Genomic DNA, 24,337 nt, shown 5'->3' with positions numbered 1-24,337 from the left:
TGCTGTCATGAAGGCAGCTCTGCAGTGCCACCCCACAACATTGGCCACTCCAATTCTAAGAAACCTGTTTGCCATTTCCTGCCCTTGGCACTTTGAAGAATTGGAAAGTGGTTAAATTTTGTATTAACACCCAAGTGCCCTGAAAAGTGCTATCATATATGACTCTAGTCTATTTATTTCAACTTAAACAATATCAACTGATATGTGTTCTAGTGATCAATATCACCTATTTTACAGTGAATCTAAAATGTTATACTGTTAGTAGTGCTGTAACAAATGGCTTGTGTGGAATGTTGTACTATGTTTTGAAACAAACTGATATTAGGTTGCTGGGAGCAAAGATCAGCTGTGGTTGTCCCCAGATGCAGAAGAGAGCCAGTGTGGTGTAGTGGTTAAGAGCGATAGACTCATAATCTGGTGAACCGGGTTCGCGTCTCTGCTCCTCCACATGCAGCTGCTGGGTGACCTTGGGCCAGTCACACTTCTCTGAAGTCTCTCAGCCCCACTCACCTCACAGAGTGTTTGTTGTGGGGGAGGAAGGGAAAGGAGAATGTTAGCCGCTTTGAGACTCCTTTGGGTAGTGATAAAGTGGGATATGAAATCCAAACTCTTCTTCTTCTTCTTGGTCATAATTCTTGCTACAAGTGTTTCTCCACCACCACTATTTTGGTCTGTGTGATGGCCGCTATGATGGGAGGATGTGCAATTATTATTGTATCATTTTAAAAGAAGGTGGGGTAGTTTCCCAAAGGGAAAACTTTCAACAAGAACAAGCCCACTTGTGCCAGAGGACACCTCCCACTCCAAATACATGGGGTGGATGTGGATGGCGATGTGTCCCTTGAAAGACCTGAAACTTTATTACGAATCAGCTTGCTTTTGTTGGCTAAAAGAATGGATGACATTGCAGAACTCAGATTTACTAGATTTGGAAGCTTTTGATAATCGCTTTGGGTGGCATGCCTGTCTGAGAAATGAAAAAGGTAAAATTCATAGAGGCTTCCTGAATCATATCATAAGGAAGTCACTATATAAGTTATGGGAGAAGTATAAAGATGTATCGGAACCAAAAACTACCTGGTGGCTATCCCCTCTGGAGGCCATTGCAGTGAAAAGAAAAAATATGGAAACAAACTGGGCCATGTACAGAGGCCTATTAGAAGAAGATAATCAATTGTAAGTGAAAAAATTCAAAGAAATCAGACATCACCTAACGGACTGGCTACAATATTACCAATTAAATGAGGTTTTTAAGATAGACAGGAAAAATGGTTTTGCAACAGAAGAATCAAAATTAGGTAAATAATTAATACAAAATAAGAAAATGGTAATATCTAGAATATGCAAGCTTCTTTTAGAGTGGGAGGTGAAAGACGAAGAGGTGAAAGAAGTAATGATTAAGTGGGCAAAAGATTTTGGCAAGAATATCCAATTGTCGGCATGGGAAAGATTATGGAATAAAGAATGGAAATTTACAGCCTGTTATACACTAAAGGAAAATTACTTGAAGATGTTCTATAGGTAATTAACTCCCAGCAAACTGGCCAAAATGTATAAAATGAGATCTAATACTTGCTGGAGGTGTAAACAGGCAGAAGGGGCATTGCTTCATATGTGGTGGGGCTTCAAAAAAATCAAGAATTTCTGGGATATTATTTATGAGGAATTGAAAAAAAATGTTTAAGCAAACTTTTATAAAGAAACCAGCAGCCTTTCTCCTGGGCATTTTAATTCAGATATTCCAGATGAAAAAAGGAGAATATTTCTATAGGCTACAACAGCAACGAGAATACTGATTGCCCAAGAATGGAAAGGAGAATCAATACCAACAAAAGAGGAGTGGCAGGATCAGGATAAATTATTTGATTATCTGGAATTGACAAAAATGACAGAGACAATTAGGAGACAGCCAAACCAAAAGTTCAAAAAGGAGTGGGAAACTTATAAAGCATATTTTTTTAAAAAAAAAATGTCCCCAAGTAAAAACCTGGACATACTTTGATTAAATTTCACAAATTACAAGACAGATTATAAATATAGCATATAGATAACAGAGGAAATGGGGAAATGACCAAAGAAGCAGATTAACAAAATGATAAGACAGACATCTATTGGGAGACATCTATTGGGAAAGCTAAGTAATTGGAAATTTAGAATATGGTGGCATAAGTTTTCTTTTAAGAACTTATGGATGTATGTGTGTTCTTCCTTTTTTATTATTTTCCTATTTTCTTCAATTTTGTGTTTGTGTCTGTTATTTGTTAGTAAGAAATGGAACAATTTGTAAAATGTAAGAAAACTAATAAAAAGCATTATAAAAAAGAAAGAAAGTCCCATGCCTTCTTAAAAAGATGCAACAGAAGTAGATTGAACTGCAATCCAAACACAGCCTGCAGATTTCCTGCTCACCATTGCGCCAGCGCCCCAGCTCAGCCTCCAGCTTGGCAATTGTCTCCTTCAGGACCTTGTTCTTCTCCTTCTCCTTCTCAAACTTCTTCTTCCACTGCTCAGCTGTCAGTTCCAGATTCACCGATGCTGTATTCTTGATTGTCTTGGCCCTGCAGTGGGGCAGAACTAAGTGTAAGATCCTTTATGCAGATAATTGTGTTAGGGATGCCAAATACCCTTCAGAGAGATACAGGGCTCCCTGCAGAGAAGGAATTATTGTTAGCTAAATTTCCAGCTGTAGTGCATACCCCATCTATTCCAAGTGATTAGGAATTTTGCCTTGCCAGGTAAAAATCTACTTTTCCCCAAACTTTTGCTCTTAAATTCCCTGTGCCTGAAGAAAAACTGTGTGTGTTTCTAAGACTTGCAACTTTTTCAGCTACATTCATTTTTTGTCTTTCCCTGCAACAGAACTCAATGAAAGGGGTAGGATGTGGCTGGGTAGTTACCTCTGCCCAAACATGAGAGTAGATTTGGTCTCGGCATCATTGTAGCTGGAAGGTGAGCAGCAGATGAACATGGTCGTGCGGCAGTTTCCACCAAGGGAATCCTGGAGGATGCGAGTCATCTTGCTGTCCCGGTAGGGCACGTAGCTCTTCTGCATAAGACAATATGAAGCAGGCACATTTGACTTACTGGTATTCGTGCACTGGCAAAACTGGCCACCAGACACCCCAAAACACTCCACGGCACCCTCTTAGAAGGGAAAGGAAAATTCATTTTACCCAAGTCATTTTGGAATCAATCTACTACTGAATATAAATTTATCCATAAAAATTTGGATATTTCTCAACCAAAAGAGCAGCTTATATTCAGGCCAATATGGTAGTTAATCTACTATATATTTTGGAAAGTTGCTTTTTTGTTTATTCAATATGCATTTGAATAAACCTCTTAAGATGTTGTAACCCAAAGTTTGCATGATGGTTCCTAAGCAGGTTTTAATCTATGTTTGTATACAACTGGGAACCATTTTAAATCAAGATGCCAGACCGAACCTTTCAAAACTGCACTGATTTTAACCTTTGTTTTCAAAATGGCAATTTTCTTTTTGGTTTCTTAGGATACCCAAACAACATCAGGCATGAAGCTGCTAGCTCATTATAGTTGTTGACCAGTGATCATTGTTCAATGGAGGTTTTTAAGCAAAAAGAGGTCCATCTGTCATGGATGCTTAGTTAAGATTCCTGCATTGCATGAGGTTCGACTAAATGACCCTTGGGTTCCTTCCAACTCTACAATTCTAGGATTGTATATTCATAGTGATCTCAAAGTGCCAGTCCATATAGCCAAATGGCACAATCCATACACAAGACAGAGGGGTCAACAGGTTTGGGAGAATCAAAGGTTTGCAGAATTTAATTTATTTGGGGGTTTTTTAATAGAAAACATATCCTAAGGGGGAACTCCCCACAACTGTAGAACCTCTATACCCTAAATCTCACAAGCACCTGCTGCCTTTGCCATGAATCCATGCTGGAGATCATTCCCTCTTGAAACCTTGCCTAATCAGTTAATTTTCACATTCTTGCTGTTTTCCAGTTAACGGAAAGCATATGTGCTCTCTTCAAATATCATGGTACCAATATTTTTACTGCTGAGAGACAATTCAAGATAACATCCACTTGTATACTGATTATGTTTCCAATTACCTTCAGATAATAATACAGAGGTTTAATGATATAACACCTTGTTGATTCTGGATTTTAACTAGTTTGCTGCTTTGTCTGTTGAACTTTGACTACTAAATTTAGGCTATATACAGATGTTGGTTAAATAAATTAATTAATTTATTTACTAGGTTATATACAGCTCTCTGACAGACCTCCCAACACAAGTCTGCGGCAGGGTTTATCCTGGTCTAAGTGGGTATCTGAAAGCTGGGCTGTAGTTAAGGAGACTGCCCACTCTTCTTTTCCTGTGCCTGAATACAACACATTTGCCTCCACATTTACACACGTACCTCTGTGGGAAACTCTCAGAGCTCTAATAGCAGCCTGCAGGATATACAAGTCTCCTGTGGAGAGCTTACAGGATGTATGCAGCAGTGGTCCACGAGGTGGCTTAGCTTACTTCCTGTTATCCAAGTCCTTGCAGTGTACTGGTAGGGAGAGGAGGAGGGAAGAGGTGGTGGCAAGGTCAGCATGGTGCAAACAGGCTGGTGAGGCCAATCTGGCACTCCGACAGAATTTGCACCTCGCCAAACTCTCCACCACTTCATCCCTCCCAGGACGACACAGTGAGGCAGGTAACAGGAGGTCAGGTAAGCACCGCTGCCCTGCCTTGCTGAGCATTGCTGGTTGTATGTTGCTCTAGTTTGTTCTATTTAAGGCTGGCTGAACATGCTCAGCTTCATGTGTTTGGTGTTCCAGTCTAAATAGTGCAAAGCTATTGTCTTCCAAGGAGCCAGTGCTCACCGTGCCCTCAGCCAGAGCAGAGATGACATTGCCAAGCGCTGACAGGGACTTGTTGATATTCTTGGCCTCATCCAAGACAGCTCCCTCAGCTCCAGTCTTGCTGACCTGCCAGGAAAAAAGAGAAGCTTGATTACTGTGTTGAAGATAATTATTTCAGGCATTGCTGGGATCTGTATAGATTTCCAACATGGGACAGCTAAATCTTTTGTTTATGGGAGAAATTAGACCTTGCCTGACTCTACAACTGGGCCAGGGATACCTGGCACCTACACCCCCTTGAAAAAACTCCAGCACCTTCTCACTGCCAGCCAGATCCACCAGGTAAAGCTTTCCACTCAGTTTCTGTTCAGTCTCCATGTTCTCCTGCTTGATGTTGATGAGGAAGATGCTGTGGCTGCGGGAACTGTGTTCATTCATGTCTGCAGGGGCAAAACAGTGAGAACATGGGAGCGCTAGAACCAAGCCAGTTCCCTATAGGGAAATTCTGAGCAGGGATTTCCTGCACGGGGGAAAAACACCCCAACTCGATGCCTATCTAGGCCTAGGGTGGTATTCAATTAAATAGTTGCACAGGCAGAATAGAGGTGTTATTACCCAATTGTTTGTACACACATGTGTGTCTTTTTCACTGTGGTCTCTGGACAAATGTCAATGCATTAGGAAAAAACCACTCAAAGAGCCATTTGACCAGATAGAAGAATGACATGAACACAAGGAAGCCGTGATGAATCAAGCCAAAGGCTCACCATAGTCCAGCATACTGTTCTGACAATAGACAACCAGATGCCTGTGGGAAGCCCTCAGCAAGGCCTGAGCGCATCAGCCACTCTCCTCACTTGCAGTTCTCAGCAACTGGTATTAAGAGGCGCTTTGCCTCCATCTGTGAAGCACTGCATGCCCAGTATGAGCAACAATGGCCTGATCATGTCTTGTCCAACTCTCTGGATAAAGGGGGTATTGTGTGTGGCCTGGAATCCACACATACAAATGCATAAACATTTTTCTCAAATATTTCTTACTTCCCAAAGGCTGGGGCGAGGGCTGAATGACTGTGCTCAGAAAACACAAAATGTGAGGCTATATTAGAATGCTTATCTTATTTTTCTAAGAAAAATAAAGGGTTTATTTGATCAAGGAGGGAATATTCAGTCATGCAGACTCGCAGCTGAAATTGTAAGCCCAGGAAGAATGTTATCACACTCTATGCTGTTTGTGTAATAGCAGGTCCATGTTTTGTGACTTAGGCATGATTGGGAGCAAGAGGCTGCAACACCACACACTGCCTCTAGGGTGCAGCAAGATTGTTGTTTATGACTTCACAGTCAGATTAGAGACTCTGTTAAGTCTTGGCTGCGATTCACAGAAGCCAGAACACACCTTCCCAAAGCACGGATGCTACACAGAAGCCCCATTGCCACCACAGCTCCCTGGTATGTTACTCAACTATCACAGTCTAGCTCACTGGCCCTCTTTATCTCAAAGTCCATGATGGGAACCTCCATCCTTTCCATATAGAATCATAGAACTGTAGAGTTGGAAGGGACGATGAGGGTCATCAAGTCAACCCCCTGAAATGCAGGAATCTTTTGCCCAATTTGGGGCTCAGACCCACAAACCTTAGATTAAGAGTCTCATGCACCACTGACTGAGCTATCACCCATCACTTCTGACTGAGAGCCAATGTGGCCCAGAGGTTAGGGTGTCAGGCTAGCACTGGGAAGACCCAGGTTCGCATCAGCACTCTGTCATAAAGCTTGCTGGGTGACCTCAGACTAATCAGTTTTTCTCAGTCTAAACTACATCACAGGATTGTTGTGAGGGAAAAATTGTGGAGACTTGTGTTCACTCCTTTGAGGAAAGGCAAGATATATATGTCATAAGTGAATGAATAAACAATACTATCTATATCTCAGGCTCCACATCTCAGACATTTCAAATTTGACACCTTTCATTTCCATGACCAGGCTCAATTTTTAAAAAAGTAAATAAGTAAATAGAGAAGTCATATTTAATTCTTGGTAATTTTTATTTTCCTGTGTTTGAGACACTGGAGCAGAAGGAGTATTTCCATGTCACAGATTTAAAAGGGTTCAATAGCCATTCCTGCACCAACAGTATTGAAAAAGGGATCACATTTGACCACCCCAATAGCATTCTGAGGAAAAATAATCACGAACTCACAATAAAAAGGATGTCTGGAAGGGCCCACAACTTTTCAGTGTAGATGCTATCAAAGGTTTAACAAGGATCAAGCACGTGTTGCTTGTCAACCCCTAGGCTGTGTTCACACCTGATATTTAAAGCATCGTGATACCTCTTTAAACCTTCATGGCTTGCTCCAAAGAGTTCTGGTTGCTTCAGTCTGCTGTGTGGAGGTTTGTTAGGAGACCTCTGTTCCCCTCCCAGAACTACATTTTTCAGTTCCTCTTCACAGATAATTCCCCTTCTGTGAGGGGAATATAGGGATCTCCTAAGAACATGCAGCAGCCTTAATAAACTCCAGCTCCCAGGATTCTTTGGGGGGAAGCCATGGCTGTTTAAAGTGGCATCATGGTGTCTTAAATGTATGCTGTGAATGTGGCTTTTGTTTATTAAAGTGTGAGAATCTATTAGGAGTAGCTCTCTCTGCTTGAAATCTGAGCCCACCTCACTCAGGCCTTCTTCCCTTAGCATGAGCATAGTACTATCCCAGTGTTTCCTGGGATACAGACCACGCCTGTAATGACTTGAAACCCACCAAGCCTGCCATGGCAGACACCACTGAGGGGTTTGATTAAAACAAACAAGTTGTACTGAGCTAGTTCAGAGCTCCCCATTCACCCAACCACACCATCATAATCCTTCCGGCCCGTTTTTATTTCTCAGAACTCACTGGTAACAGCCACATGACGGTTAGATTTCCCCTCATCAATGACATCCAGGATTTCTTCAGGGCTCGAGACAAAGCGCTCAGTGCAGCCCTGAGGGGGGAAGAAGAAAAGGGCATTTGTCGTAGTATATATGGTGATGACCTCATCTCTCTTTTTTTTAATCCAGGCTGCCACCACCATCATGCCTCATGCAGCTCAACCTGGGCAGCTTCCCCTGTCTTCTGGCCGTAGACAGATGCCCTAGGGTAGGTTTCTCTAAACTAGTGCCCTTCTGCATTTTTTAGGATAATAATGTCCATCAGACCCAGCCAGCGTGGCCAATGGCAAGGGATGATGGGAGCTGGAGTTCATCACTACCTGTAAGGCACAAGTTGGGGCAGGAGGCCTTAGGATATACACAAAGGTTCCACTGAGGGAGGGAGAAAATTGTGGGGACTGCTTTTCTACCCCACAAAGTGGTTAGACCATGGTAATTATACAAAAGTATCTACACCTCTAGTTATTATGAGATTTTTTTTAATGATCAGCACAGTAACTGTTTTTAAAACACACTGCCTTTTTGTTAACTTAAACTTGGATGTATCCAAGCACAAGCCTTTGAATCTTACTGTAAACCCTGCCTCCCCATCCAAAGCTTGAAAATGCACCCCTGAGGTAACCACTGGCTAGACCCAACACTCAGGCCACTAGTGCTCTCTCCCTCCCATTCTGGCCAGGAGTGTGACACTTTCCCAGGAATCTCACCTTCACAAATGGCACCCGGTTCTTGTCCTCGTGAACGGAAAGATTGGTCTTGGTCACTATGGGCAAGGAGGGGAGATCATTCAGAGAGGGCACAGTTGATCCAGGAGCATACATTTCACTCCAGTCCTTCACCAGGGCCAGCACGCCTGACAAAATCCCCCCCATGTCACTATTTCCTATCAAGCCCTTCTCCTTTACTCTTTCAATGCCCTGTTTGTACCATTTCCCCTCAACATCCCTGATGATAACTCACCATCTAACAGATCACGGATTTTGTCCAAGTAGATTTCAAAGTAGGAAACCTGGGATGGGGAGAGAGAGTAAGTAAATAGAACAGACATAAAGATGTGGGGCCCCTCAATTTTCCCTCAGTTATCTTCCTTGTGAACACATACCTTTCTGAGAACCATTGTGCTCAAAGTGAGAATAAGTAATACACTCTGGCCACGCATCTACACCATACATCAAATCTAAAGCATATTTATGCCGCTTCTGAGCAGTCATGACTTCCCCCAAAGGATCCAGGGAGTTGTAGTTTACCCCTCACAGAACTGCAATTCCCAGCATCCTTAACAAATTACAGTTCCCAGGATTCTTTTGGGGATGCCATATGCATTACATGTAGGGTGTGGGTGAAACTGCCAACAATTCCTTGAGAAAACAGAGGGGGAGCCTGAGCCCTGCGGTTGAGGACTGGCCCCTTTGTTCAGTCCTGACCTTTATAGCTTCTTTAAATACAACAGTGGAACTGAGGGCTTCTCCACACTTACCTTTTGCCCCACTCTCTCCAGACAAAGGTCCATGCTTTAAAGCTCCATGTCCAAGCATCCCTGCTTTTGTGGTTGTTGTTGCTCCAGAGCTTTCCCCATGAAAACCTGTTCTTTAAAGCTGAATCAGAGCAAACAGTCACCCACGGAAAACCCAAATTGGTATTTACTCCAATTGAGCACTACAAAGTGGGTTTTCAAGGGGAAAGCTAAAAGAAATAAATCACACACATGGACACAGAGCTTTTAAGCACAGACCAGTGTCTGAAAAGTGGGGGTGGGGTGGTAAGTGTGAATAAGCCATTCTTCCCTGGAACGCTTTGTGTCAGGCCTTGGCTCCCTGCTCCAGAGGGTGAAAGGAGTGGAGACTAACCTTCTGCTTGCTGATTTGCAGGACCCTATAAGACCCAAATCCTTCTGGTCCTAGGACCCCAAAGCACCTGTCCCATGTCATTGCTGCCTATGGGAACATGGGAAGTTGCCTTATACCAGGCCGGAGTATTTTCCTGTCTAGCCCAGCTTTGTCTGCTCTGACTGGAAGTGGCTCCTTCCATCATCTCAGGCAGAGAATATTTCCCATTACCTGATTTTTATTTTTTAGGGTTTTTTTTACTGAAAATGCCAGGGATCAGACTTGGGACTTTCTTCATGGAAACCATGTGCTCTTCCACTGAGCTACGGTTCCTGTGAAGCTTCTGGATCCTCTGCACTAGTTTTGTCTGGGTAGCTCATGCCCAAGAAATATTATTGAACTTTCCCTCCACGTTCACCAGCTGACAACTACCTGAGATCCTTTGCCAGCCCTTGAACCAGAGGATCTGACTCCCTGACCAAGATGTGCCTTTCCAACCTCTCATTTGAGCACCCCACCCAGATTCTTTGTTCCCAGTACTGACCACTGTTGCCCCTACCCCTGGCCCCACCGCTATTCCGTATGCCTCTGACCTTAATGTGGAATTCCAGGTTCTCATCCATAGAGTAGATGTGGTTGAAGATGTCCTGGGCAATGCGAGGGATGATTCCCATGAGCTGGGGGTCATGCAGCTTACCCTGGAGGAACAGAAACATCAGGAATGAGCCAAACGGATCTCCTCAAATGTTTTAGAGCTAAGCTTTAGCTTTTAGGGGATAAATAGTCCCATCTCCAGGTGGTAAGGGGGCAAGGATCCCCTACCACTGGGGTAGGGAACCTGTGTCTCTCGAGATGTTGTTGATGTACTGCAACCCCAGGACTACAATGCCCATAACTCCATGCCAGCTGAGACTGATGAGGGTTGAAGTCCACCACCATTTTGAGGGTTGCAGGTTCCTCACCCCGTTCCACTTTTGCTTCTTGAACTTATGACAGGGCCTTCTTGTCAGTGGCTTCCTAGCTATGACCTAGTTTTTCCCATGCCTTATATTGTACTATATGCCTTCTCACCTCCATGGTGTGAGTCTTTCCCGAGGATGTCTGCCCATAAGCAAAGATTGTGCCATTGTACCCAGCCAGCACATCTGCGAAAGAAAGAAAGAAAGAAAGAAAGAAAGAAAGAAAGAAAGAAAGAAAGAAAGAGGACTCATTTATTTCCCCAGTTGGCTTTCTGCCTCGCCCTTCCTGCCCCTTTATACAACTCCTACTAAATGCCCACCATTTTACCAATACCCAGACTAACCTTTGACAATCTGCATGGCACAGGCATGGTACACCTGATCCTGGGTAGTGTTGGGTGGGAAGACGCGATCAAAGACATAAGGCTTGCCCTAGAAGGGAGAGAAAAGAGAGGTCAAGGGCTACCTAGGAACACCCAGAGGCGTATAGGAAATGCCCATTCCATCTAACTCACGCAGCACACACCTCACCGTCCACCTAGTCTGTTTCCATACTCAACCAGCTCAACAGCAACCAAATCCTATGCATTCTTACTTGCAAACCCAACTCCAGTGTGCCTTCGTCCCAAGTAAATCTGCACAGACCTGAATATGGAAGGGTCTCCTACTACAAGCACCCTCCCAACCCTACTTTTGTTTTCCAAATGTCATGACAAGGCCTTATCATCAGGGGCACCTAGGCCAGTGTTTCCCAACCTTGGGCCTCCAGCTGTTTTTGGTACGAACCTGTTTAGATGCGGGAGGGCTTTATGAAAATTTAAATTGTGATTGATTTTGGTTCTTGCTTATTATTATGCTGTTCAGATGCTTTATGTCCCCCCCCCCCCGCCCCACTTACTGTTTATGACTACATTGTTTATTTAGACACCCATATGCAATGGAAGGTATAGGGGATCTATAATTACACACATACATACATGCTATATACATATTTCTTCCACTCCTCCTAGATAGTCTTACCTTGGAATTTCCAAAGTATTACACCACAGCTCACCTCTGGGAGATCTAATTATTTACAGAGCTTGGATAAGAAAAGTGGATTTAAAAAGCCCCCATTCCCTCAGTACTGCCTTTTTGTCCTGCTGCTATCCCTGGTGCTATGCTACTCTGCTAGGTCTTGCCACAAAACAAATAGCATTATGTGCTTTGTGGAGATGCTTCATTTTTATATACTGCTCCCACACTCTTTTTTGTGCAAGCAAGTCCCATCCCCCCCTAGCCAGAAGGAGGTGGAAATCCAGTGAAATCATACAAAGGCACCAGAGGGTTACTTTACCAAAAGGTATGTGTTATTCAGTCTAGACCAGCCTTTCTCAACCTTGGGCCCCCATATGCTGCTGGATGACAACTCCCATCATCCCTGACCACTGGTCCTGCTAGCTAGGGATGATGGGATTTGTAGTCCAACAACATACGTTTGGAATCCAACGTTGAGAAAGGCTGGTCTAAACACTATGGTTCTGACAATTGGCAGGTTTTTTGTGTAAAATGATCCTCTGGGTCTGCAGCTCTTCCCTGATGCATCAGAAAGGGTCCAGCAGAGCCAGGCCAGGCCACAAGACGTGTGTCAAGGAGCCCACATGGGAAGGACTGGCTGAGTTTCTGCCCTTGCGCACAGACTGCTCTGAGAACAGGGAGCTGTCCAACTGCTAGATGCCTTTAAACATAGATTTGGTGGCTGTTCTTAACGCCAAGCCTCTTTGTCGTGGCCTCTGTCCCTCCATTTGCTATAGCTCTGATATGGTTCTCCCAAGAACTATCAAAAGATGACTCTTAAAATCAGGCACATGCGATGTAATACTTCCCAGTACCAATGTTGCTCCTCCATCATGTGTAGATTACAGCACAGCCATAGCTCAAGCATCTTACCAGCTCTTTGGGGCGCTCAGTCCACTTCAACCTGCTGTTGCACTCATGCTCAGTTTGCAAGCTTCCCTACAGGCATCTGGTTCACCACTGTGAGAACAACATGCTGGACCAGATGGGCCACAGGCCTCATCCAGCAAGACTCTCCTTCTGTTCTTATGACTTGTACCTGAAGTGCTTCTGTGCAGTAATTGCTTAACAATCTGATGCATTCTGTTTTGACTATACACAATTTTGTCTTTTGGCATGATCCCTGGAACGTAACCCTGTGTAAGTTGAGAAACACTTGTATATAGATATCTTCAACTCAGAAAAAGTGGAAAGTGGTCCATGAAAGCTTATGATATAATAAATTTGTTAGCCTTTAAGGTGTCACAATTGTTATTAAAAATCTGAGTGCCTGAACTGAAACTGAGCTAGAATAATGAAGGAGCTTAACAGCAGTGGGCCCTTTAAAAAGTTTGGTTTCTCTGTTTCGAGTTGTTTCACAAGACAGCTGGACACAGTCAGATGCTTTCCCATCAGCACAGATGCCCTCATGGGCAAGTTATTTGTCTGACTTTCCCTTTAAGGAGCCACCAGTCTGCCTCTCCAGGAGCCAAGCCTGCTGCTACTCAGTCAGTAAGGGCTGAAGCAAGGTGGGGATGGGAGCAGCTGCCATCACCAGGGCCTACTGAAGGGCTATGGAGGCTCAGGAATTTAAATAGCCTAGAGGGAAGGTGGTAAGTGGCCTCCTGGAGAAGGAGAGAGCCAGACTGAGACCACCACTACAGTCCCTTCTGCCATTTGCAGAGAGAGCCCTGAGAAAAGACCTCCCCAGTTTCCCCCAACTATATTGCACTAGGATTTGGGATGACCTGGCCATTGAGGGTGGCCTTGGGCTATGTTAAAAAGGGTCCAGCAGCAGAACCCCAGACCTTTCATTCTACAAACACTGGAGCCTTGGGAAAGGTGCCATCAAGGATGGTTTGGGATGCATGCGCTGGGAAGAGGTGATTGTTCTACCTAGGAAAGGCGGGTGAGAGTTGGGAGCCTGATCCTGTATGCAATGAGAAACCTCACAAGTAGCTGCACTTGGCTTGTCTGGTCTGCATTCGGGGCTTACTTTTTGAACTTATTTATCCTTGGAGACCATGGACTCTGAAGCATTTAACATCACACAGTCCATCTGAGCACAAACCCATGAAAACACTTCATTCTCTGCAAATTTAGTAGACTATTTTATATCATTCTTCTGCACCTGCTTCCTTTCCTTATCACGATTTGTGGACACAGAAGTCCATAGCTGTCAACTTTTCCCTTTTCTTGCGAGGAATCCTATTTGGGTTAAGGGGATTTCCCTTAAAAAAAGCTATGCAGAAGTCTTCTGTTCTATTTTTAGGAGAAACATTATTTAAATAAACCTGGGAAAGAGGGGGGTTTGCAAGGGGGTAGAAGAATAGGAAGTGATGCTCTTGTGATTTTCCTTTGATGTACCATACCATTTTCTTGAGACAGCTACACTGCCGCTTGAGACAAGCTAAGATAACAGCCCCCTTCCAACTAACTAGCCTGGGAAAAGCTCTTCATTATTTACAGCCTGATGAGTGAATCACTGATTTCATTTCAACTTCCTTGTCAAAGCAATGAAGGCAGAGGAGGCAGGAGAGAAAATGGATTCTCTAACATGCATGCAGTGCTAGTGATGTATAGAAGTGAGAGCTGGACCATAAAGAAGGCTGATCGCCGAAGAATTGATGCTTTTGAATTATGGTGCTGGAGGAGACTCTTGAGAGTCCCATGGACTGCAAGAAGATCAAACGCATCCATTCTTAAGGAAATTAGCCCTGAGCGCTCACTGGAAGGACAGATCCTGAAGCTGAGGCTCCAAGACTCATGAGAAGAGAAGACTCCCTGGAAAAGACCCTGATGCTGGGAAAGATGGAGGGCACAAGGAGAAGGGGACGACAGAGGACAAGATGGTTGGACGGTGTTCTCGAAGCTACCAGCATGAGTTTGACCAAACTGCGGGAGGCAGTGGAAGACAGGAGTGCTTGGCGTGCTCTGGTCCAGGGGATCATGAAGAGTCGGACACGACTAAATGACTCAACAACAACAACAACAAACATGCAGTGCTTGGATACGCTCACCCATTGTAGCTTCTTGCAGGCTCTCCACTGCTTTTCAAATCTGCTTATATTCCTGCCCCCTCAATCAGAAAGGTTGATGCTTTTTTCTCCGTTAGGCAATATCACAAGCAGACTTACTTGAAAGTAAGCTTGCTTGAAGCCAACAAGCCTAGACAACAATTAGCACAACCTAATATTTGGCACTGATGAAACTATCCTCCAACCTTCAGTAAGTCCTTATCCTGGAATCCTTGTTATCCTCTAGGAATCCTTTGCAGCTGGAATGGGAAATAATGAGAACAGCTCAATCGTCTTACTCTAATTGAAGTTTGAATCTGTGAAATAATTTCCCCAACTAATCCCTTAATCAGAGATTGATTGATTGATTGATTGATCAGTTAACAATAATTTTTAAAGAGGCACAATGTGCAAACCAACTGCTGTACTGCTTCATGCAGGAAAAAAATTAATTTTTACTGAAATTTCAGTACCAAACAAAGATAGTCTAGACTAGAATAAAGAATAAAACCCTTCTGACTAGGCTGTAAAAATTACAGCTAGCAAGAGAGCCAGAGAAATAATTAAATTTAGATTAGGAGAAAAATTGAGATCTTTAAAAGTAGATGCACTGAGGACTGCACTCACAATGAATTCTGTACCAAAACATGCTAAAGTTTTGTGAGTGAAAGTGGAGCAAGTTTGCATAATTTATTTCTGCATCAACTAGCAATGTAAGACATAGAGCAATGAGAAGGTGTCTAGAGACGCTAGTCCCTGCTCTGGCTTCTAAGATTTCACAAGTCATCGCCCACACATTTTCAGATCTACCGTATCTATCCTCGCAGTGGTAAGGGCTTGACTAGAATATGCTTGAGGGAGGGCTTGTGCAGCAATTATCAGGATATTGCATTGTGCCCAATGTTGAATTCTGCAATAGTGTGGTGTGATCCTGAAGTGTGGAATACACACAAGCCCTGACTTTTTCTTCTTTCATTTCCTGGATTAATACACCAACCTGTATTATTAGATATGATCAAATGATTAAAGTTTATTTTGCTTTTTAGAAATATGCTCCCATGCTACGCTTTTATTGAGAGCAAGACAACCCCCACCATCATCAGAGCAGAGCTCAGGTGCTTAGTTTTTGTAGGGTACTAAAACTAGCATCTGACAACCAGCAATGCAGGTAGCCAAGACAATGCTGATTCACAAGAACAGGGGGGAAATGTCCTCTAGACTATTCCTAGTAAATAGGCATGTTTTAGAATAGGGGACTCTGTGGCCCTCCAAACATTGACAAAAATTGCATCATTCTTTACCATTGCTCACACTGGTTGGGGATGATGTGAACTGGAGTCCAACAATATTCCCACCCCTGATTTAAAACAAACCCCATGAGTTAAGAACAAAAATGCTCTGTTTTCCGAAGTGTCTTGCCAGGTGGGGCAGAGCTGCTAAGGTAGCTTCCTGGTAGGTAGGCTGCTGGTGCTTACTGGGAGGAAGAAGGGCAAGATGACTTGGAGGCCATCCTGGTGTCAATGCACTGGCAGGAGCACTGGATTGGCTCCACTGGTTTAACTGCACTGTGCCAGCCCCTCTTGGTAAGCCACTCCTGCAAGCCACTCCTGCATCAATGACAAAAGGCCAAGAAAGCTGTCCCCTGCACCTACCAGCTCTGAAATTGAACAAAGCTGGGTGCAGTTCCCTATGAGCCTCATACGACCCTGTTTAGGCAGCACAGGTACATTTTGGCAGGCATCAGAATCCAAGTGCAATAGTCCTCAGCTCAAGGAAAAGTACCAATGGTGCATGAGCATAGTCAGGATTTTTGTTAGGGAGGGCGGGCTTTTTTTGAGGGGCAAGGCAGAACCTCATATTTGTATTTATTTATATTGATTTGTATTGATGGGGGCAGCCCATCCCCCCTTGGCTATGCCCGTGCAATGGTGGATTCAGCTAACTGGTCCCACTAGCAGAAGCCTGTGCAAAGCCTTCCTCTAGCACAGAAGGGGTTTCCCCTCCCTCTTCTCCCTCCACATCTCCCCAATTGGCTCAGGTGTGTATTCATGGGGAAGAAGAGGTGATATTGTTCCACCAGGCAAGCAGAAATGTTTGTGCATGACATTGAATGCCTCCCCCACCATGTTAAAAATGGGTAGAATTCAATGCTCATCCTACTCAGAGTAGACTCATTGAATCGCAAATGAGGAGAGCGCTATTTCACACATGTCCTGCTTGTAGGCTTCCCTTTGGGGCATCCAGCTGGCCACTGTGATAAAAGTTAATGAACACAACTAATTTAGGTTTGTTAATTTCAGTGGATTTGCTCTGAGTAGGACTTGATTACAACCCTTAGAAATGCGTTGAGATAAAATACATATGTAAATATGCATTTTCTAATAAAATACATACTTAAGTTGTATTTTTAATTTTTTAAAAAACAGATTAATGTGGAAATGTGATGAAATGGATTTGTGAATGAAGAAGATGGAAGCAACCTCATGTAGCAGGTTCCTGTAGTAGTGCGACTCTTCGTTGCAAAAAGCAAGGGCAGAAAGCCAGGTCACTCATCAATTACAGCAAGCCTGGACAATCCAGAACCTTCATACTACCAGCCAGCCAGCCAGTGGCAAGGGCTGATGTTGCATAACCTTCCCCACCAACTTTCTGTGGCTTGGAGACACACTGTGTCCAGAAAGCCCACTATACTAGGCAGGCGCCAGCCTCAGACCACTGAGATTCCCATTACAATGTGCTGAACTCCTCCATAGCCTCTTTGCCGTCTTTCATTGGAAAATTGTCAGCACAAGAGTTCTTGGTTTAGAGCAATGGGGATCATCAGAGGAGGTTAGCAGCTGGGGAAGCATCTTCTCCTGCTCCTTTGGGCTTCTGGCGCTTACTTATGTTTCCAGGCTGGGGTAGACCCCATAGGGAAAAGGTCACAAAAGAATCATCTGGTTTGTAATCACTAAAATGGGAATAAGCACTTAGATCACTTACAGCAATGCGATTCCCCCAGGGAGGTTTGATAGTGATGAGATAATTCAGCGCTTGACTAATTCTCACTGCCTTGCAGGAAGCAACTATATTCAAGCTCTCTTGTTTTCTCGGCATCTAAACTGGCACTGCTGGATGGGATGAGCAACAACAGTAAAAGGGAGCAGGATTGTGATGGCAGCAGCCTTGTCAGAGCAGACACACACTGCCTCCTTATTGTGATGCTGCTGCCTGTGTCCAGCCAGAGGAGGGGAAAGAGCCAGCAGCCAGCTGGCTCTCATCTGCCTCTGCTGCAGATGCTGCTGAGTAGGGCAGCAACTGGGCCCAGCCACCCAGCAGGCAGGAACTAGCAGAGTAATAGAGTGTAGATCTTCCTAGGGCTTTGAGCTTTTGAAAGACTGGCTCCCTTGCATGACCAGATCTAAGCAACTGGAGGCGGAGGAGCCTCGGGCCACAGCTGCCACCCAACCAGATGCTTACTCAGGGCCTTAATCAAAGCAATGCCATTGGTTCTACTGTGACTCCCTGACTGTGGAATGCTCTCCCCAGAGAGGCTCTCATGGTGCCATCGTTATGGTCTTTAGGCACCAGGTAAAAACATTCCTCTTTACCCAGGCCCTTGGCCATTAAATAATCTATGGCTTGCTATTATGATTATGTTATTATTGTGCTGCATTATGTGTATTACGTTTTTATTATTATCCTGCATAAATTACGTTCTTAATGTACACCACCCTGGGATCTTTGGATAAAGGGCAGTATATAAATCAAATCAAATAAATAAAGCAATAAGATGAGCAGAACCGCAAAGAGAGGGAGACAGGAGCAGCAAGAAGGTTAAGGGAGGGGCATGGAGCAAGAGGAGGGGCTCAGCACCTCCAGAGTTCTCTGTTAGGATTCTCCCCAGGCCACACCATGCACCACCCCTTGTACACCTCTCCTTAATTCTATTTTTGGGCTGGCTCGAGTGTGTCTTTCAGCTTTGAAAAAACCTCTGGGTTGGGGCAGGGTATTGAATGTGTGGAGAAACTGGCCTGCAGTACACAGGTAAAATTTGTGTTAGTGTCTCCACCCACTTTTGCCTCTGCCCCCACCCACCACTGACATGTGCCCCCCTCCCAAAGGTCTGGTGCAGTAAGAAACTGGCATCCATTCTGAACCATCTATTAGCATTATGCCCAGCCTATAGGATACTTGCATTGGCACTAACCATTATGCGCTTTCTGGCACCATAAAATGACAACAGCTGAAAACAGAATCTCCCAAGGAATGCAACAAATGCCGTCAGTTTAGTCAGATGGGTAACAATAATGAATTTGGAATACATAATTGGATTTTGAGAAGATATTTTGAGGCATATGGATGTAATAAGACTCAGCAATATTGACCATCTAATTTGATTATTACATTATAAAGTTGTTCATATTTTATAATAGAAATACTACCTTAAAAAATCTAGAATGAGAAAGGGGTGGCCCAAATTATTTTGTACTGAGACACGGATGTTCTGCCCCTCATCCATTTCTTTTCAATGTTTTAAAAAATTGGTATAAATTAAACTAAATAGTTGTGCTATCAAGAGCCAGTGCAATAGGAGTTCCTTCCTCTCTTCCCCCCGTGTGCCCCCCAGTTGGCTGTGGGAGGCAGGATAGCACCCAGAGCAGTGCTCCAGGTAGGAGAGAGGAGTTTGTTCTGTCTGGCAAACAAAATGCTTGTGCTGATGGAACAATGGTAATAGTGTGAGATTGAATTCCACCTTTTTTACTTTGCTCACAGCAATGCCAGGGAATCTGTGGTCTATCATTTGTTGTTGGACTCTAACTCCCATCATCCCTGGCTATTATGCTGGCTGGGGCTGATGGGAGCTGGAGTCCATCAACCTCTGGAAGGCCACAGGTTCTCCATCCCCAGCTCACAGAACAGCTGGGCATGCTGCAGATTGACCAGAGGCACGCTATACACTTACGCACATTTCTTTTGTGTCTCAGATCCTTCAAATACCTTGTAACTAACACACACACACACACACACCAGGCCCAAAAGACCAAAAAAAATGAGAATAATATTCCTTTTGGACACAAATACAAGACTGCTTAATCTGTGTCCTGTTTCTGCCTTAACTTGAAGTGGTGGAATTCCTTTCCTGGTCCCTTCTCCATTTACAGCTGCCATTGCCACCACTCTCCTTTGTGGCACCCAAAGCTGGATCTGCTAAGCTTAGAATCAATTTCCTCTTAGCCTGCTCCTCCCAGGGATGGAGGAAGCAGCAGAAATCCTCTAATCTGCTTAGCGAGAGCCCAGGCGCCTGGCGCTGAGTGGCCTAATCAGAGCTCAGCTGTGTTGGGATGCTGGCACAGGAAAGTGGCTTTGGGGACAAGGCGGGTGTGGCATTACAGAGACCCCTGGCTGGAGCAACAGAGGAAACCAGAGGAAGAGCTGGGAGAGAATGAGAAGATGCACAAACACAGAGGAGGGATTTTGAAAGCATTGCCCAGTGATGATCAGTGGGAGGCCAGTCATGGGCACATTGGCAACATTTAGAGTGGGATTCAACCAAGTTTTACTCAGAGCAGAGCCACTGACATTAATAGGCCTAACTCAGTCATGTTCATCAATTTCAGTGGGTTTACTCTGAGCAAATCTTAGTCGAATACCACCCTTTATTTCTACGGGTGGAATTATACATAGCACTAAGTGGGCTATTTATGTGGGGAACTGAAATAAAAAAATTAAGGTCACACACATATATATATATGATAAATGTTCATAACTGCATATATAAACCACATGTCTGAAACCCCACAAAAAAAGTCCTGAAACCATTTTGTCTCTCCCAAATTGACCTCAAATATTTCTCTGCAAGGTCGAAGGAAAATGGAAAAGCCTCCCCATTGCCTTTTCGTTCACAAATCCTGTCTGAAGGGTATGTCTGTGTATGAATAGGGTAAGCCTGTGACCTGGCTCAGGAACTAAGTATTTGTCATTACAAAAGACTGGCCAGGCTCCCCAGGGTATCCAATCAAGTGACCATTAACAGGTAACCTGCCAGACAGGAGATAAACAACACACTCAGATTTCTGTTGTAGACCGCCTTTTCTGTGATGTAGGTATGATGTTTGTGGGGGGTGGTCTTGGGTTACACCCCTTCTGTGATGTATGTATGATGTATGGAGGGGTGGTCCTGAGTTCCAGGGAAGGCAATTTAAAATGTCTATATCAGGGCAGGTACCCCTTTGTTCTGGGTCCTCCTCCTTTCCTGTGTGTGAGGGGAGCACCCTGTTGCAACTGTCAATAAAGATCAGGCCTACTAGCTGCTTTGCTTCTCAATATTCTCTGGTTGGCCTGTTATTTTCTCCAACCGATGGAGAACCTACAAAGGACTCTATAAGGGCTCTTGTGTCCCCCATAAGGGAATAAGGACAGATGTTTGTTTATTACAGGAACGAAATCCACAAATGAAACTAGAATTTCCCCCTTTCCCTCCCCCCTTTTGCCCCCCAATCCTACGGAGCAGATTCATGAGTATAGAGGAGGGAGGAAAGTTCTGTTGGGTGAGTGAACTTTGTTTCATGCAACCACTTTATTGGAAATGAAAAGTGCTGAGGATCAAGTCTCCTCTCACCCTAGGTGTACGTATTGGAACTAGGCAGCAGTTATTCCCTGGGGAAGGGAAATGTATTCTGCACATGTGCAGAGGGGCAGGCAGCCTGTAGCTGTGGAGTCGAGAAGGAACTGGGACTGAGACTGGAAGCTGGCTTGGGGTTTTTCTCCACCACATCCTCTAGTAACCCCTTGCTTCTTCTGGTTGACAGTGCCTTTGTCCATATAACTGTTGGTCCTCAGTGCCTGTAGAAGTCAAATGCATTGCCACCATAAGCCAGATTCTATATTTGTATTCCTTTTATGAGTCACAGAATATGATGACACCTGGAGGATTACATCATAGAACTCTTCCTGGAATGGTGACCAGGCAAATGCTTCCAACACTCTTGTCAGCTGGGCATGAAGACTGCAGCCCTGTTGTTTGACTTCTGATCCTCAGAGGCAAATTGCTAAATAGATTTATCAGCGGCTATCAGATAGATAGCTATCTTCCATGCACTTGTTCCATTTTACAGCCACGTGTGCATGGTCAACACGGCATCATCTGGGAGAACCAAAAAATGAAAAAAAATGACGAGATTAAAGAATATGTGTTGGACTGGCTAAAAATTATTATCAAAGCAATTCAAAATTTAAGGTAGACAAGAAATTGGGATTTGCAGAAAAAACATTACAATTCGAAGAAGATATATTAAGATCTAGAGTTAATTATTATCTAAAATGTATAGAATATCACTTGATTGGGAAATGAAAGAAGAATTTGTGAAATCTTCTATAATTAAATGGGCACAAGATGTGGGTCATAACATTGATTTGAACCTGTGGGAACCATTGTGGGAAATAAACTTAAAATTCACAGCTAGTTACGCGCTAAAAGAGAACTACTTAAATATGATCCACAAGTGGTATTTGACACCAAGCAAATTAGCCAAAATGTCTAAATCTAAGGATGACCTGCCTTGCCCCTCCCTCCGGCCCTAGGAGTCCTCATAAGGGAGCTGCGCCTGGAGGAAGAACTGGGAGGGGAGACTTCATCAGGCAAGGCCTCCTTCCACCTGCCTTGCTCAGCCTCCAGTCTCTGCAGCTCAATTTGTATTGTATTATTTTATGCACTGTGGCTTGCCGTTGTTTTATTGATTGCAGTTTAGAAATTATTTATTGTAATTTTATTTTATTTATTTATTTATTGTAATTTCTGTTAGAGTGGATTTCTGTTTAATTTTTATATGCTAATATTATTATTCTATACTATTCTAGTGATTGTTGAATGTTACTTTATTTGATGTAGGTTGCTTATTTTAAAGTTATAATAATAATAATAATTTATTATTTGTACCCCGCCCATCTGGCTGCGTTTCCCCAGCCACTCTCGGTGGCTTTCAACAAAGACCAAAAATACACTAAATTATATTTTACTATCATGTTTTTGTATTACATTAGATTGTTATAAGGTGTACATTCTTTGTTTCTTCAGCTTGTAAACCACCTTGGGTATTGTAAGATAGAAAGACAGTATACAAATTAAAAGTGATGGTGATGATGATGACCTGTGCTAGAAGTGCAGAGAAACAACCGGCCCATTTTATCATTTATGGTGGCTACAAATGTGTAGCCATACAGCCTCACCTTTTTCCCTCCATGACTGTGAAATTATCTGCAGCATAGAGAGTAATCTCTTTGTGGTTGCTAGGCTACAAATATTCTTTTTTAAAAAACCATCTAAGTAGGATTTGGCCCCTGCTCTTCTGCCTTAGAGCAGCCTAATATTCTGTTTGCACAGAATATTGAAGAAATCCAGCACAGTGAAAAGTGGGCACTCATTTCACATACTGCAGTAATTAACTGCAGCAAAGAACCCTAATTGGGCTGGTGCTCTGATCTGAAGTGCATTTAATGTAACAACTAATCCAGCCCTGCTAAAGACCACCCCATAGAGCCACCTACCCCTCTCTCTCCACTTTCATATTAATCCGTATGAATGGCCCACAAGAGAATCGGGTATCTTATGCAAGTCTTGTGTCCGTGTCTGAAAGTCCCAGTGAACTCAACAGGACTTTGTTCTGAATGGAAATGCCTAGACCTGTGTTGTGAGTCACTATCCAAATTGATGATATTATATAACAGAGAAGAAGATCAAAGGGAAATGACTTGTTTTAAAAGGCAAAAGATTTGTATGATCTGAGGCAAAGCCAGACTTGAATTTAAACCAGGTGGGACCGCATTTGAGATGGATTATAAAAATGTATTCCTGAAACCAGCTCTCTTAAGAGGTCTCCAGGTCCTGGACGTCTGATGGGACAATCTTGGGTGAATCAGACACTTCCTTTCCTCCTGACCTTTCCACTATTAGCAAATTTGTAGCTTGCTACAACTGGAAAAGTTCCAGGTCTCCTGTGCCTTTGTAACAGGGGTAGGAAAGAGATTTGTTGACAATGCTGCTTCTACAACTGCAGCCTGCTAGTTGCAGATGCTCCCCAAACAAAATTCTTTCCTCAACCTGATGTTCTGCAGATGTGGTTGAATGACCACTCCCATCAGTCCCAGTAAGCATGGCTGGTGGTCAGGGGTGATGGGAGGTGTAATCCAGCAACATCTCAAGCGTGCCAGATTTGGGGAGGCTGCCTTAGCACTCCTCTTCTGTATTTTAAAGGCAAAACTAGAAGTTATGTTATTTTTTATTTACTAAATAGTGACTTCAAGGGGGATGTTCCAGGTTGGGGCTGCAGTATAGAGGAGAAGCAATTCAAATCTTTGGCCCACCAGTGTCCCAGTTCAGATTGGAGCCCCTACAGCTGCTATTTGCCCCAGGAATAAAGTTCCTAGGGAAAAACAGCAGCTGTGGTTGTGAGTTAGAATCATAGAATTGCAGAGCTGGAAGGGACCCAAGGGTCATCAACCCCCCGCAATGCAGGAATCTCAGCTAAAGCATCCATGACAGATGGCTACCCAACCTCTGATTTAAAGACTCCAAGGAAGGAGAGTTCACCACTTCTCGAGGGAGACTGTTCTACTGTCAAATAGCTCATATTGTCAGAAATTATTTCCCTATGTTTAAAATTTTTTAAATTAGCTTTCCTTTATACCCCCCAAAATAGCCAAATTATAACAATAACAATTAATTCCCAAATTATACAATTCTCAAAATG

General features: G+C 43.7%; 1 protein-coding gene across 3 annotated transcripts in view; it reads right to left on the bottom strand.

Annotated features, from left to right (window-relative positions):
• KIF5A (kinesin family member 5A) overlaps positions 1-24,337 on the bottom strand; it is a 57,441-nt gene that overhangs the window by 25,095 nt on the left and 8,009 nt on the right. For 2 of the 3 annotated variants that reach the window (XM_053370769.1, XM_053370785.1), the window contains exons 2-11: positions 10,902-10,989; positions 10,670-10,743; positions 10,192-10,296; positions 8,733-8,781; positions 8,480-8,535; positions 7,738-7,825; positions 5,160-5,284; positions 4,866-4,970; positions 2,898-3,046; positions 2,410-2,558 (exon numbers count right to left, since the gene is read on the bottom strand). In XM_053370769.1, coding sequence (XP_053226744.1) covers positions 2,410-2,558; positions 2,898-3,046; positions 4,866-4,970; positions 5,160-5,284; positions 7,738-7,825; positions 8,480-8,535; positions 8,733-8,781; positions 10,192-10,296; positions 10,670-10,743; positions 10,902-10,989 — 988 coding nt within the window. Of the gene's footprint in view, positions 1-2,409; positions 2,559-2,897; positions 3,047-4,865; positions 4,971-5,159; positions 5,285-7,737; positions 7,826-8,479; positions 8,536-8,732; positions 8,782-10,191; positions 10,297-10,669; positions 10,744-10,901; positions 10,990-17,591; positions 17,723-24,337 lie in introns of those variants that run through there. The other variant, XM_053370776.1, reaches the window with a different exon arrangement.

Source organism: Podarcis raffonei, chromosome 2, assembly GCF_027172205.1.
Source record: "Podarcis raffonei isolate rPodRaf1 chromosome 2, rPodRaf1.pri, whole genome shotgun sequence".
NCBI classification, from domain to species: domain Eukaryota; kingdom Metazoa; phylum Chordata; class Lepidosauria; order Squamata; family Lacertidae; genus Podarcis; species Podarcis raffonei.
Note: the sequence above shows the minus strand (reverse complement) of the source record. Positions and strands in the feature narration are given on the sequence as shown.